Source organism: Delphinapterus leucas, chromosome 13, assembly GCF_059928025.1.
Source record: "Delphinapterus leucas isolate spDelLeu-1000000601 "Yukka" chromosome 13, BTC_Dleu_Yukka2, whole genome shotgun sequence".
In the NCBI taxonomy this organism is placed as follows: domain Eukaryota; kingdom Metazoa; phylum Chordata; class Mammalia; order Artiodactyla; family Monodontidae; genus Delphinapterus; species Delphinapterus leucas.
Genome location: NC_143141.1, coordinates 36,374,986 through 36,390,665, shown reverse-complemented (window position 1 = coordinate 36,390,665; position 15,680 = coordinate 36,374,986). Strand labels below are relative to the sequence as shown.

General features: G+C 45.4%; 1 protein-coding gene across 1 annotated transcript; it reads left to right on the top strand.

Annotated features, from left to right (window-relative positions):
- The first annotated feature begins 1,713 nt into the window (after positions 1–1,713).
- PROKR1 (prokineticin receptor 1) lies at positions 1,714–15,388 on the top strand. The gene is made up of 2 exons (XM_022597323.2): positions 1,714–2,207; positions 10,525–15,388. Exons 1-2 carry the CDS (start codon positions 1,723–1,725, stop codon positions 11,219–11,221), a joined length of 1,182 nt encoding a protein of 393 aa, XP_022453031.1. The 5' UTR covers positions 1,714–1,722; the 3' UTR covers positions 11,222–15,388.
- The last annotated feature ends 292 nt before the right edge of the window (positions 15,389–15,680 follow it).

Sequence of the window (15,680 nt, the reverse complement as noted above, 5' to 3'; positions counted from 1 at the left end):
CACACGATAGCAGCAAAGGGCAGGGCCTGAGAGGGGCAGGACCGATGCTCAGAGGAGGAAAAAAATCTGTGAAAAATGGAGGGGAAGTGTTGGGGGAAAGATGGGGGACTGGGGCTGGGCCTCCCTGTGCAGAGGGACTTTAGTTCTGCCCCCAAAGGCAGGCTCCAGACATGTCACCTTTAAGGGATGTGGGCAGCATGCTCTCCTGAGGGTCCTAGGAGTCTTTCTTGTGTCCCCCTTTCCCAGGAACCTCAGGCTTCCACACTTCCCCTCCCTCTCTAAATTTCCTGCCCTCTGTGGAGCTCTCCAGACCCCAGCCCTCTTCTTACATCCCAGCAACCTGGCCTGATGTTTGCAGGCTCTGGGAGGGACTGGATCTGCAGGGAGAGGGAAGGGGACATGGGGATTCTGGCTCCCTCTTGGTTCTGCATCCCCACCGATGCAGCTGACAACCCCTCCTGGTACCCCAGCCCCATCATCTGGGTCAGGAGTGCCCTCCTCTTCCTCGAAGCTGACCGAGGAGGCCTGGGTCCTCACTAGTAATTCCTTGCAGTCCTAGGATGTAACACCCTCCCTCTCCAGGGACCTCCATGCTTTACAGACATCACTGATCTCTTGCCTGGAGGATGTTGAAACTCTGAGAGCTCAAGCTATTTATCTCAGGACACACAACCAGCCAAGGAAGGATTTTGTTCCAGAGTCCCCTTTCTAAGACACTCAGTGATAAGGCTGGGACTTCACTCTTGCAGCCTCTGTGTGGGGACAGGCCTTGGTAAATGCTGTGCCTGGCTTCTAGGGTCACATCAGACTTGGTAGTAGGAACAGGAAACCTAGTGAGGAGAGGGGAAGGTGGCTGCTACATAGGCTCTGATTTTAAAGCAGTGTTTTGCCAGAAGGAAAGAGGCTTGGAGAGCAGTCAGGCCTGTCTCAAAGTCTTGCCTCTTCAGTGGAATTCAGAATAATTTTTTTTTTTTTCGGTACGTGGGCCCCTCACTGTTGTGGCCTCTCCTGTTGTGGAGCACAGGCTCCGGACGCGCAGGCTCTGCGGCCATGGCTCACGGGCACAGCCACTCTGCGGCATGTGGGATCTTCCCGGACCGGGGCACGAACCCGTGTCCCCCGCATCGGCAGGCGGACTCTCAACCACTGCACCACCAGGGAAGCCCCAGAATAATTTTTTAAGCTACAGAATGGGACAATTCCACAAGGACAAAGTTCAGGCTGTCAGGACAAGGAATGGGGTTTGGAGCAGGTCACTTTGGTTCTCTCCAGCCTCCCACACTCCTAACTTTGGTCCCTGAGAAAAAGTGCAACATTCAGAATCTTCAGAGGAACGGAAATAAACTGAGTTAGCGCTTGTCTCTGTAGCAATCTAACCTTCCCTGAATGAGTGGGTATGTGGTTTTGATTCCTTTGTTTTCTTTCCCTGGTTCCTTTATTTCCACTCCATCACCTGCTCACTCTGGTCAGGTGGCTAATGGGTCAGCTTAGTTTATAGAATGGTTTTAAATTTGGCCAGGTTCACTTACATATGTAGCCAATTGTTTGTATGTCTTTCAAAGGCTTAGGATGGAGCTTGGATACTGGACCCCAAGGACGCTTGCAGGGACAATCTGACTCATTAAGGGAAAGCTGAGTATCAGCAGAAAGGGGAGGCCTCAACCTAACGACATCTCCCCAGAGGAATTCCCAGGAGTGTTGCCCAAGGCTTCACCTGGCCAGATGGAGGTGGACACGGGGGTCATGGATGGGAATGCCACAAACACCTCAACCAACTATTTTTCTCTGCTTGACCCCCACGGAACCCGAGCTGCTTTCTTCCCATTCAACTTCAGCTATGGCGACTATGATATGCCCTTGGACGAAGATGAGGATGTGACCAATTCCCGGACCTTCTTTGCTGCCAAAATTGTCATTGGCATGGCGCTGGTGGGCATCATGCTGGTTTGTGGTATTGGCAACTTCATCTTCATCGCGGCCCTGGCCCGCTACAAGAAGCTGCGCAACCTCACCAATCTGCTCATCGCCAACCTGGCCATCTCTGATTTCTTGGTGGCCGTCGTCTGCTGCCCCTTCGAGATGGACTACTACGTGGTACGCCAGCTCTCCTGGGAGCACGGCCACGTGCTGTGCGCCTCCATCAACTACCTGCGCACTGTCTCTCTCTACGTCTCCACCAACGCCCTGCTGGCCATCGCCATCGACAGGTGAGTGAGGGGTGGGGACAATGAAGGAAGGGGCAGTTGTGATTGATGAGAGGTATCTGTATTCCCCAGAGCTGTGGATGCATGGGGGCCCAAAGGTGACCCATTTATTGAACAGTGAAAAGAGTTCTAGTTTTCCAGCGGTGAGCAGGCAGGAGGTAGTGGAGCCCCCTAGAGTTGGGCAGCAGGAAGGCTTTTGATCCCTCTGTTATGGACATGCTCCTAGATGTTGTATCTGTCCGAGGTCTAGAGGTAGGCAGCTCCCAGGAGGTGTGGAGGGACAAGTTTAAGTTTCAGGCAGTTACCTCTTGAGTCAACTTGGAAATCTCGAGGGAGGTTTCTCTCTCATCAAGACATCCTCTACTGAAACGTGATGCCCCTACAAACACCGGTTGATTTTTTTATTGTTATGATGATTTTTTAAGATTTTATTTTATATTGGGTATAGTTGATTAACAATGTTAACACCGGTTGATTTTAAATAACGTTGAGGGATTTGTTCTAAAAAACAAACAAAACAAAAGAAAACAAAAAGGAGACCTATGCTTACTCACTCTTTTTTGGTTGTTGCAGTAGTCAGCCGGCTGCTTTTCACACGTTAGTGTACAACAGCACAGAAGAGCTGTTTCTAGTGATGATAAATAAAATCAGTAAGAGCAGCCTATGCAAATCTTTCCTATGTTATCTTTAGGCTTTTCATTTAGTATAATCTCCTGTGCTAATGGGCCAGAGTCGTTTTTGTTCCCTTGGAACAATTTTGCAGGCTTCTGTGCCCAGAGTTGGACTCTTGTTACAAAACACCTTGTTGCAGTCCAGAGACAGTTACCCTGAGGGTCTAACCGGGCCTCTGTGTACTTGGATCTGCACAGCCCGTCTCTCTCTCTTAACCCAGAGAGCCTGAAGCACAGATGGTCTCCATGTTCCATGGCCTCAGGGCTCTGGTGGCGTTCAGCTCCCTCCCCCCTCAATCAGGACACCCCAGGACAGTGTTCCGGGGAGGAACACAGCAAATAGAGCCCGATTTCTGGAGCCATCAGTGGGATGACCAGGGGTAGAATACCTAGACATAGACCACTCCCAAGGGCAGAGGGTTGAAAAGGAGCCTGGCCTTAAAACCTAGGAGGATATTGGAATTAGCACATTAAATGGCCCTCGGTTTGTCACCCATAGAAGGTGTCCAGAGGTGTCATCCCTGCGCAGGGCTTGGCCAAGCTCTTCCACATGAGTCACGAGGCCCCCATGGTGTTCTGTCCACCCAGGAATGGACCCTGGGTGAATCTGTAGAAGGAACAGGAGGGGGACAGTCAAGCAGAGAATCTGCCCCCAAGTTCCCTTCACAGCTGTCGAGGAAGATCTCCAGGGACCTGGTCTCTGAACTTCTCTGAAAGTGGAAGCTGCCACCATCCCTCTTAGCACATGAACAGGACAAAACATATGGGGTTATTTCCTGAAGTTTCACTCTGGCAAGACAGTTTTTCACAGAAGGTGCTCTCAGCCACTGAAAGTGGGGTAGGTAGGTGCCTGCTGCGGGGTGGGCCCCTGCTCCCTGGGTGAGACCCATTTTACCATGGAGGGGGCTACTCGTAGAAAGAGGTAACACTGCAGGAAGAAATGGCTTCAAGGGGAATGGGAGCCAGGACAAAATCAGGGCATTGGGCTGTTCTGAACATGTAAGAGGTAATACCTATGTCAATCAATCCACCTCCATCCACTGAACTCTTTCAAACTCATATTCGCCTTTCATAGGAAACTCAGCTTGTCTGAAATATTGCAGGCATTTCTCTTACGGTGGGTATGTTAATCGGGAACGTGCTTTGCATCGGCTATGGTTTAGAGTGGGGTTGTGATTGGAAACTTGACCCCAGACACTGGGTTTGACTTTGTTAGTTTTAGGCAACTAATTTTTGTCTTGATATAACAAATATGGCCACAGTTATTAAAATATCTTCATTTTTGTTTAATGAAATTTCTGTAGGAAAAGTGTGAGCAGTTAGTCTGCCTGGGTTTAAACTCCTACTGCACCACTTATTAGCTGCAGGGCCTTGTGTGTGTTAGTTGACCCTTCTCTGCCTCAATTTTCTCATGTATAAAATGGGAATAATTAGAAAACCTAATGTATTGGGTTGCTTTGAGGATGAAATGAAATAATACATGGAATTGTTTAGAACAATGCTTAAAACACAGTAAGCACTTAATAAACAGCAGATGTTATGCTTTGTAAATGAACCCTTAAAGGAACAACAACAAAACCAGATAAACTAATGACTATTTCCGATTGGCTAACCTCTTTGCTTTCATGACAGTGATTGTTTTTGTGATGTGATTAAAGAAATAATGATACAAAGTTTCTAAGAAACACAGCTCTCAAGATATAGTAGAACAGAACTATTTATCTCCCACCCGTTCTCTGTTTCTACTATTGGTTCCATGGTTCTCCCAGGCATCTAAGCTCAAAAGTTCCCTCTGTCCTGGCTGCTCTCTCCCTTTCTCCAGCATTCACTTAATTCCCAGGCCCTGACAATCCCCTCCCACACCCGGCCCAACCTCCCCACTGCTCACCCAGAGCTGAATTATCACAGTCTCCTCTTGGTCTTCTTGCGGCCAGTGTCTCTCAGCTCCGCCCCTCCGCCAACCCTACTCCCTCACAATCCATCCTAAGCATTCATTCATTCACACAATGCATTTTTTTTTTCCTGTACGCGGGCCTCTCACTGCTGTGGCCTCTCCCGTTGCGGAGCACAGGCTCCGGACGCGCAGGCTCAGCGGCCATGGCTCACGGGCCCAGCCGCTCCGCGGCATGTGGGATTTTCCCAGACCGGGGCACGAACCCGCATCCCCTGCATCGGCAGGTGGACTCTCAACCACTGCACCACCAGGGAAGCCCCAACACACAATGCATTTTTATAGAGCGACTACAAAGTTACAAATATTATTTCAAGCACTGGTGATACGATGGTGAATAAGCAAAAAAGCTCCTTGTGCTGATGGAGCTTGATGGAGAGAGAACAGTCAGGCAAGCAACCAAGGAAGGTAATTTCAGAGCATGAGAAATACTCTGAGCAAAAACAAATAAACATAACCTATAATGGAAAAGAATCCGAAAAACAAATACATATATGTATAACTGAATCACTTTGCTGTACACCTGAAACTAACACAGCATTGTAAATTAACTCTTCTTCAATAAAACAAACAAACACGCAAGCAAACACTGAGAGTGACCAAGGGTGGGAGACGCTCTAAGTGGGAATCAGGAAAAGTGTCTCTGAGAAGATATTTGAACAGACCTCTGAATGATGGGGGAAAAAAACTGGCCTTGTAAAGACTGGGAAAGAGCATTCCAGACAAAGAGAATTCTAAGTGCAAAGGCTTCGAGACTGGAGCAAACCTGAGGGTTCTAGGAATAGCAAGAAGGGTTCCATGGCCCAGGGTAAGAAAGCAAAACTGCAGCCAAATTAATCTTCTGCCTCATAACACCCCCCTCTCCTGCTCAAAAGACCTCTAACAACGCCACTGTATACAAAATATGGCTGGAATCTTTTCATCTGCTTTTCCACCATTTTATTATCCAGCTCCAGACTGCCTGCCCGTCTCATGCTGGGTAAACACATTGATGTCCTGTTTTCCAAAAACGGTTGCAATCTTTTTGAGAACTGTCACCATGGCTTATGACATTTCTGTTCATCCAGTGCTAGGTACTTGCCGAAGGTGAAGTTTTACTAAGATCCTAGGTGCCCAGAATTCACAGACAGCAAAAGGTTATAAAAGAAGTAAGGCATGGGGCTTCCCTGGTGGCACAGTGGTTGAGAGCCCGCCTGCCGATGCAGTGGACACAGATTCGTGCCCCGGTCCGGGAAGATCCCACATGCCGCAGAGCGGCTGGGCCCGTGAGCCATGGTCACTGAGCCTGCGCGTCCGGAGCCTGTGCTCCGCAACGGGAGAGGCCACAACAGTGAGAGGCCCGCGTACCGCAAAAAAAAAAAAAAAAAAGAAGAAGTAAGGCATGATCCCTGCTCTTGGGAAGCTTACCATCCAGAGTGCTGGGGGAGGGGTGAGAACTAACACAGGAAAGTTAGGGGATAAGTAAAGGGTCAGTTTGAAATGAAATTTAGAGAAGGGGGAGATTGTGGCGTAACAGAATAATCAGAGGAGGCTTCATGCAGGAGACAGACTTTTCACTGGCTTTCAACAAATGACGATCAGCAAGGAGAAAAAAGGATTGCCAAGAGGGTAGGTAGAACTGTGTTTGCAAAAGCCGAGAGGTGAGAGTGCTTGAGGTGAGAGTGAGGTCCGGGGAGCGGGGGCGGGGATGGGGGACAGGGCAAGGAATGTAAAAGAGTAGAGATCAGAAAGAATAGGGTCCTGTTCTAGAACATCACAAAATCTAGGCACAGGGAGTCAGACCTGAGGGTAGCAGGGAACTGCAAAAGATCCTCAGAGGACTCTGTCCCCCCAGGTCTGGGTTTCTTCTTTGATGTGGAGACACCTGCACTGTCCTCGGGGTATATCTTTTGGATCTCAGGCACATGGGGCACTGGGGTCCCTCCTTTCTTTTATGTGGAATCCAGGGGAACCTGGCCAGTCTGCCTGCCTGTTGGCAGCTCTCTTGTACTGTCTGGACGAGGCAGCTAAGGCATGAGGGACAGCACTCAAGCCTTAGGAAGCCCACATGCTTCCTGGTGAGCTTATTGGTTGGGGCTGGTTGGACCAAAAAGCAGGTTGTACATTTGCTACCCATCCCATGAGCCGCCTAGTAGCTACTGTGACCGCCACTTCCGTGATTAGAACTGGGGCTGAGTCCTGGGGCAGAGAGGGAGCTCAAATGCTCTTTGCTTAATCACCCAGCCCACTAATATCACACGGTTAGTGGCTGGACATTTCTTTGTCCAGCAGCCTTCATTCTTTGTTCTCTGGGAAATGCTGACTCTTAAAGTGGATCTGGACCTGAACCACTGTAGTGGTAGACACGCTACAATGCCAAGCGCATACTCCTAAGGAAAGTAGCTGCCAATCGCCCGACTCCTTTTTGGAACATCAATAGGTCGAAACTGACTATGATGAAAAGAACAGAGGGGCTGCCAGGATGCCAGAAGGGCAGGAGGAAGGGATATTTCTTGCTCTGGTTTGAAAAGGAAGGAACAATTGGCGTGTTGGCGAGCCCACTGGCTTTGGAGCAAGATCCGGATGGGTCTGCATCATGGTTCTGTCGATTACTAGCTGCGTGGCTTTTGACAGGTTATTTAACTTCTTCAGACCTCAGTTTGCTCTTCTGTAAGGTGGGCATCTTTGCTCCCTTACCTATTCAAATGAGTTGGGGTTATCTAATGAGAATGTGGATTTGAAAACGCTCTGTAAATTGTAAGTTGCTTTACAAAGTCAAGCAACTATTACTAATAATGGAGTTCTGAGCCTAGCATACCCAAGGCTGGTGGCAATCCTTGAAACAGTTTTCTGCAATTTGCCTATTGGTTAATGTATTTGGAAGATCTCTTGCACAGCTCCTGGTGCTAACTTTGGGGATGGAGGTGGGGTGATGTCAGGATGAATTAACTATCTGATGGGCAATCACAGATTAATTCTGACGTGAAGATTAGTAAATCCAGTAAAATATGTCCAATAAAATAGAAAGTAGCATAGAACTTGCAAATGCAGGATTTGCCAGTAGCAGGTGAAAGAAAATTTCTTGCTATACAGAATAGCTCTAAAAATACATTTTAGGATACTAAGAGTTTTTTCTTGTACTTTAATAGCCTATTGTTTATGTGCAGTGTCTCACTGAAGCTTCACAGTATCTCTGTGAGCCTGGTAAGGCACTTGATATTCCCATGTCACAGATGAGGAAATTGAGTCCTCAGGGCTAAGAAAATGAAAAATTCGCATAGCAAGTTTGTGGCAAAGCTGGAGTAGATTCTTGGTCTTCTAGATCAGCATTCTCCCCTACGTGTTCATTGGAAAAACACTCTGAGTTTGAAAATATCATAAAGACTTGGGAAATTACTAGTGGGAAAAGAAGGAATAGAATCATATAGTGAACGTTCATATAGCAAGCAATTATGAATACAGAAATATTCTTTGAGAGAGTAATCAACAGAACACGGTGGGGTAGATAGAGAGGGAGAGAGCTGGTGAGAGCAAAAGCTCTAAACTCTTAGTTTTCGTTATGGTTCAGAGCAGGTTTGGTGCCCTCCATACAGCAAGAGTGGCGTGGTCTTCATGTGCACGGACAAAAGCATTGCCAACACCCAGCAGACATTCCCATTTCACCCTCAGCATCCACCCTGGGAGACTGGCGAGTGCCAGGGATTGTTGCTGGTGGCGGAGCATGAAAAGCAGCCAGATGGGCGACCAGAGGGTGGACCCAACCCATCCAACTTCATCTAACAGCTGGTAGCTACAAGACAGCAGAAGTCTTGTGCCACTGAACTCTCCATATGACACTCAATGGGGTTGGCTGTCTGTGTTGTGGGAAGGACAGAAACAGCAGGAATATGACAAAAAAAAAAAAAAAAAAAAGAATGACCCTCCTCTTCCAGTCAAAATCCCAAGTAAGATGACCTCAAAGGGATCGGCTGCGAATGCGAAGGGAACAGAATTGTTTGGCTTTCCTTCAGGCCTCCGTCACGGTTGCCCCTGGCTTTCCCAGGGATAAGCTGTGGACACGTGAGGATGTGTTTATTTCCAGCGTTGATTAGTCATTCCCTCCCACTTCACTTGCCATCTTTCTCCTTCTCCTGCTTCCACCCCCTGCCACACACAGAACGTCTTCCAGGAAACCAGAGCTCTCTGTCTAAGTATGTGCACTCTCTCTGGGAAGGAGGCTTTCATACTGCACGAATGACTCACATCCCCCGGAAAATGCTCTCTCTTGTTTTCTGGACAACTGTGGTAACAGCAGTGTGGTTTTAAGGGAAAGAACAAATGCAATATCTTTTACTGTCTGTTGCTTTGTGGTTCAAAAAACAAGTTCGTGTATATTCTCAATTGATTTTCACATCAACCATGTGAGATAAGGTTAAATGTTTTCTATCGAGAGTCCTGTGGTATTTGACCTTGAGAAAGTCACTCATCTCTCACTAAGCTCCATTTTTCAACCTGAAAAATAAGATAAATGGTCACATGCTTTTCCTCCAACTTTGCATGCAGAGCAATGTTTTTAAAAATGTGGAATGAAGGCAAAGCTGTTTCTATCAGAGAGGGCAAATCCTCCCAACAACTCTGGAATTATCAGGTCCTTTTAGCTCTAAGCTGTGGGGTAATTAGGATGAATGGCCCTGAAAACAGGAAGGACCTGGGAACAGTGCCAGGCTAGAAACCGATAGGAGATGTTATTACTACATTTAATAATAATAGTTACCATTTATTGAGTATATAGCATGTTTTAAACTGTGCCAGAAATTGTGTCTATATTGGCACATTTAATCTTTAAAAACAAACAAACACAAAAACTTTTGCAGGTAAGGAAATTGAGATTCAGAGAGATTAAACATAACTTGCCTGTCCTGGGCATATATCCAGACAAAACTCTAATTCGAAAAGATACATGCACCCCTATGTTCACAGCAGCACTATTCACAATAGCCAAGACATGGAAACAACCTAAATGTCCATTGACAGATGAATGGATAAAGAAGATGTGGTATATATATATACAATGGAATATTACTCAGCCGTAAAAAAATGAAATAATGCCATTTGCAGCAACATGGATGGACCTAGAGATTATCATAGTAAGTGACTATGTAAGAGAAAGACAAATACCATATGATATCACTTATATGTAGAATCTAAAATATGACACAAATGAGCTTATCTATGAAACAGAAACAGAAGAGACTCACTGATATAGACAACAGACTTGTGTTTGCCAAGGGGTGGGTGGCGGGGTGTGGAAAGGGTGGATTGGGAGTTTGGGGTTAGCAGATGTAAGCTTTTACATATAGAATGGATAAACAACAAGGTCCTACTGTATACCATAGGGAGCTATATTCAATATCCTGGAATAAACCATAATGTAAAGAATATGACAAAGAATATATATATATATATATATAACTGAATCACTTTGCTGTACAGCAGAAATTAACACAACATTGTAAATCAACTATACTTCAATTAAAAAAAAATAAAAACTTGCCTGAGGTTGCACAGCTAGTAAGAGGTGTAGCTGGAGCTGGCATTCAAGTCTGCCTTTCCTGGAAGCCCACATAACACTGCTCTTTCCCTCCACACCTACCATTTGTGACTCAATGTTGCAAAAATAACATCATCCTCCAGCACTTCCTTACCACAGTGGTTGATCCCATTTGTGTCCTTGTCCTAGATATCTGGCCATTGTCCACCCGCTGAGACCCCGCATGAAGTATCAAACAGCCACTGGCTTGATTGCCTTGGTGTGGATGGTGTCCATCCTCATTGCCATACCGTCAGCCTACTTCACCACTGAAACGGTCCTCCTCGTTGTCAAGAGCCAGGAGAAGATCTTCTGCGGCCAGATCTGGCCAGTGGACCAGCAGATCTACTACAAGTCATACTTCCTCTTCATCTTCAGCATTGAGTTCGTGGGCCCGGTGGTCACCATGACCCTGTGCTATGCCAGGATCTCCCGGGAACTCTGGTTCAAGGCTGTCCCTGGTTTCCAGACTGAGCAGATCCGGAAGCGGCTGCGCTGCCGCCGGAAGACGGTCCTGGTGCTCATGTGCATCCTCACCGCCTATGTGCTGTGCTGGGCGCCCTTCTACGGCTTTACCATTGTGCGTGACTTCTTCCCCACCGTGTTTGTGAAGGAGAAGCACTACCTCACGGCCTTCTATGTGGTTGAGTGCATCGCCATGAGCAACAGCATGGTCAACACCGTGTGCTTCGTGACCGTCAAGAACAACACCATCAAGTACTTCAAGAAGATCATGCTGCTCCACTGGAAGGCTTCTTACAGCGGGAGTAAGTCCAGTGGGGACCTTGACCTCAAAACCACGGGGGTGCCTGCCACTGAAGAGGTGGACTGCATCATACTGAAATAACCCCAGGACAGGACCTTTGGGACCCTGAGCAGTGTGTTTAGGTACATGCTATCAACCAAGAACACTTGGTGTGCTGCATAGGGCAAAGCAGATGGACAAATATGTCAACGCTGTGTTCAGGGAGCTCAGAATCTCTAAAACTGGTGTGATTAGACACCATCACCAGTGGTCGACATTCATTGAACATCTAGTTTGTGCAAAGAGTAGGCACTGGTGAAACCTATATATGTTGACGATATTTAATAGGCAAAAAAAAGTAACGATAAAACCAAGAAAAATGTTAGGGGATAGCCTGGAATAATGGGGTTTCCAGAAGGGAGCCTGAGTAGGCATCTAAGACTGTGGTACATGTGTCTGTAGGGTGAGGGTCTCTCTGGACCATCTAAGTTACTCATCAGACACTGATGTAGCCCATCTCTGGGATTGTTCCTAGGCTTGAGTTCACTCCTAACATTTGCAGGGCTGGGGCAAGAATACAAAGCAGGCTTCTGGCTCTTTCTGCAACTCTCTCTTCTCATCCTCGGTCCTGATTCTCACTCTGGGCACCCAGGAAAGAAAAGAACATACAAATGGTTGGTGGGGGGGACCCAACAATGAGATCCAGTGACGCTACAGGCTTACTGAGGGCTCGTCCCTCTTTCTAATCCACCTCCTTTGTTTGGTGTTTTGAATTTTGAATTTGGAAATTTGGGATCAGAATACCTGATCCAGCCTTGGCTCCATCACCTGTGTGGGCCTGGGTAAAGCCTCTTGGTGGGGACAAAGATGATACCTGTGATAGCTACCAATGGGGTGGTTGTGAAGAGCCAATGAGATAATATATGGGAAAACTCTTTCGACCATGCAAGCAATCAAAAGAATGGACTAACAGCTGTGTGTAGAGCCCAGGAGAAGGAAAGACTTGTCACCTTAGCTTATGTATCTAGAAACCTCACCATCTCCCCCTTTCATTATTCTTTGTGTGAATATTCCCTTGCTCCTCTCAGCAGTGCTATGTATGCATTATGTGCCTAATAGCATGGTGGTACAACAAGGTAGTGAAATTTGGTGGCAGGATTATAAAAGGAGATGGTAGCTTGGTCTCCAGGCAGAAGATGAGCTCAGGGTTTTAGAAACTTCAGAATCAGAGCATCTTTGTGATCATGGAAGTGTCAACCATGCCTGTTCCTAACCAGTGTGAATCTGGGCTATGTGATACTTGTTTCATAGTCTGGTTTTATTTTCATGAGTGTGTATAGCTATAGAGCAGATTCGTCCTTTACTTCTTAAATAATTCTAGAGCAGTACATCTATAATGCTGTTTAAGTGACATGCGTATGGTGTTTCCCCCTCCAAACATAGTCAACTCTTTATTGACAACAAAGTTTATTTTTCTAATAGTTACTGTATTTCCCTGGAAGACACATTTCAAAAACCTATTTCTTCTTATTCATCATCCAGCAGACTTACCCTATGGTTTAACCGGAGTACTCTCAGAGGATAAAAACTAATTAAAATATTAGCCTAAAGCCAACGTGCTTTGGAAGGTAATTCTTCTTATTTTTTTTTTTAATAAAATCGCAGATTGCATTCTAAAATTAGGAAAGTTAGTTTTTGGACTGAACAGTAATAAAATGATATAATTTGTGGTCATGTTCATCTTTTCCATTAGGAATGCTAAACATGAGTTGGCTGTATTAAATAGGAGTTTTTTACATGTGACAACCAAACCTCTTTCTGATTTTCAGCCTAAAATATCAAATTTTCACTTATTTGCCTGTCTATAATATTTCTAGATATTGTGTCTGTTCGTGATTGTACAGTGAATGAAAGTGTTGTTATCAAGTGAAATAAAACGATCTCTCTATATAATCATTGACCATAGTGTTCCTGTAATATCTGCTCTCCCCCATCCTTTTCCAAGTTACAGTGTGATGGTTTTCTGAGTGAGCACTGAATAGATGCTGATTCCATGATCATACGAATTCTGAGAATAATATTTCATGTTCTTCTTGCCTACAAACTTCTCTCCATCCTAAAGAGATTTAAGTGATTTATATTTTCTTCCTATAAGTCTGCTTTGGTGAAACCATAGCATTTGAGTGCCAAGACTGGAAATCTGAGGACCACTTTATGCCTGTTACATTAACTAAAGCTAAACCTTTGAGCAGGCTCAATGTCTGCACGTGGAAAGTGAGCCAGGAGATGAACCTAGGGTACCACGCCTCTTTCAGATTAGTGGCTGATTCATTGAATTGAGCGGTGGACTGGCCAGCCAATGGTTTCCCCCAAAAGTGGTGGAAAACCCAACAAGGTGGCACTTGTGCTTATGCATTTCTTTTCTGTTCTCTAATGCATGCAAAGGGATATGCACATTGTCCAGTACAGAAGAATAAAAACATTGTTTTATAAAATCAAACCATCTCCTGAACTGAAGTAAAAGAGAAGGGCAGGTTTTGAACAAAGCTTTGGGAGGTTTTGCCTAATGAGTGAGTATACGTTTAAAAAATAATTTCTTAAATCAAAGACATTATGGGAATGGCAATCACCACAGCAAGCCCTCAAGTGTGAAACAAGTTCCATGCTTATTGTGGAAAAGAATGCCGAAGGATTTGTGAGACTGACAGAAAATTATGAACACGCGTCCTGTTTCTTGAAAACTATGATAAATGTTGGAATGTGTCCACGAAAGAATGAGTCCAGCTCTCCTTCCTAGAGTGTGAGAATATCAAATTCCAATCATTCATATTACAGGTAATGAAACTGAAGCCCAGAGAGGGGAAGAGAAGTTCAAGGTCACATATCTGGTCACTGTAAGAGCTAGGGTTATACCCCAAAGCTCAGTCCATAGTTTTTCTACCACAGCATACATGGGTGCAGGAGCATTAATCTTGGAAAGAGAAGGATCCTTTCCAAGAATCCTTGAGGTGACTGTTCATCTCCAGTCTGGCCCTTCTCTGGAGACCCTTAAAGAGTTTAGCAGAAACATTCCTGGTTCCTTTGCAAGATAAGTTTCACTCATCCTACCACTGGACACTCGTTGCACAGACATGGAGATCTGGAGGTTTTAGGGAAGAACTCCTAAAAAATGTTTACAGCTGCTCTTTCTTTAAATGCTTAGTTGGGGGTCCCTAGGAATATAAAAGAAAAGATAGCAGGCCCCTGTCCCTGAGGACAGCTGTCCTGCCCCAGAAAAGCAGAGGAGAGAGATAAAGAAAATAGGCTTGGCTGGGTGTCCAGATGGAAGGCAGGCGTATGTGTTCAGAGTTCAGTGACATCAGAAGTGAAGGTGAGAGGTGAGGAGCTTTGTGAACAAGGTCAGACTTGAACAGGACAAGTGGGGTTAGAGAAGCAGAGGGCAAGCACTCCACATGGGAAGAGAAATATTACCTTTATCTACTTCGGGAAACCAAAATTGATTTTTGCCAGGGGGAAAAGGCTTCTCACCCAATGACAGGCTTGTCATCCCTAGAAGAGGTAACCAAACACTGAATAACACTCAAGAGATGTAAGTAATATTGCAGCCTTATCTGAGAGTGAGTTCTGATGGAAGGAGGCGGAGGAGAGAAGGAGAGACAGAAGGTAGTGTTGGGAAGCTGGTCTGTATGATGGGGTGAGGAACGCATCTCATCATTAGGGGAAAAATTTTTTAAAAAGATGCAGAGGAGGAAGTTGTTGAAAACACATTTGGCTGACTTTAATACCAGCAGCGAGGGGCCTCCACAATATGTAGTGGGCTGAGCTGATCAGGTTACAGGGATTGTCTTGCACAGTCCTTACAAAAGCCCTCCAAGGCAGGGGGAGGGGTGGGGGCTAGTATGACTCATTTTACAGATGAGGAAACCGAGTCTCAGCTCAGAGTGCTACTCAAAGTCATGCAAGGAACGAACAGTGTGCTGAGATTTGAACTGAAGAAGTGCCACTCTAGGGCTCAAGCTTGTGGTCATTCTGCACTGCAGCCTCTAAATGATTTTCCTAGGTCTTCCACGTGCTTGCTAGTAAACCAAATAAATGCCTGCCTCCTTCAGTCCAGTCATTAAGTGATAAATCGTCTCTTGAGTTAATTAGATTTTTCTCAAAACCTGAGAATGGCACAAGTCCCACTTTTATTTTTCCTTCTCTGAGAAGTTTTTTTCACCCTCAGCAGTTGACCCTGATGCAGAGTCCTTAACCTTTGAGTGTCATGGGTGCTTTTGGCATCGAGTGAAATTCATGTTCATGAAAAACAATGTTTTCAAATGTATTAAATAAAATACATAGGGATGCCAAAGAAATCAATTACATGGACACACACTTATCAAAATATTTTAAAAGTTTATAGTATGATTGTATGAATATTTATATTAAATTTCTTTATGTAAAACCTTTATTTAAGGCCTTAAATTATAAGATTAAGATCAAGGCTAATAACTACCATAATTTTGAAGTAGTAATGAATGTGAATGACATTTTGAGATCTCTTCCCAAACTACAACGTAGT

Excerpts from the sequence above, each read along its gene's own strand:
- PROKR1 (XM_022597323.2), top strand. The coding sequence starts at position 1,723 with ATGGAGGTGGACACGGGGGTCATGGATGGGAATGCCACAAACACCTCA. Across the intron at positions 2,208-10,524 it reads CTGGCCATCGCCATCGACAG|ATATCTGGCCATTGTCCACC; the intron begins GTGAGTGAGGGG and ends TCCTTGTCCTAG.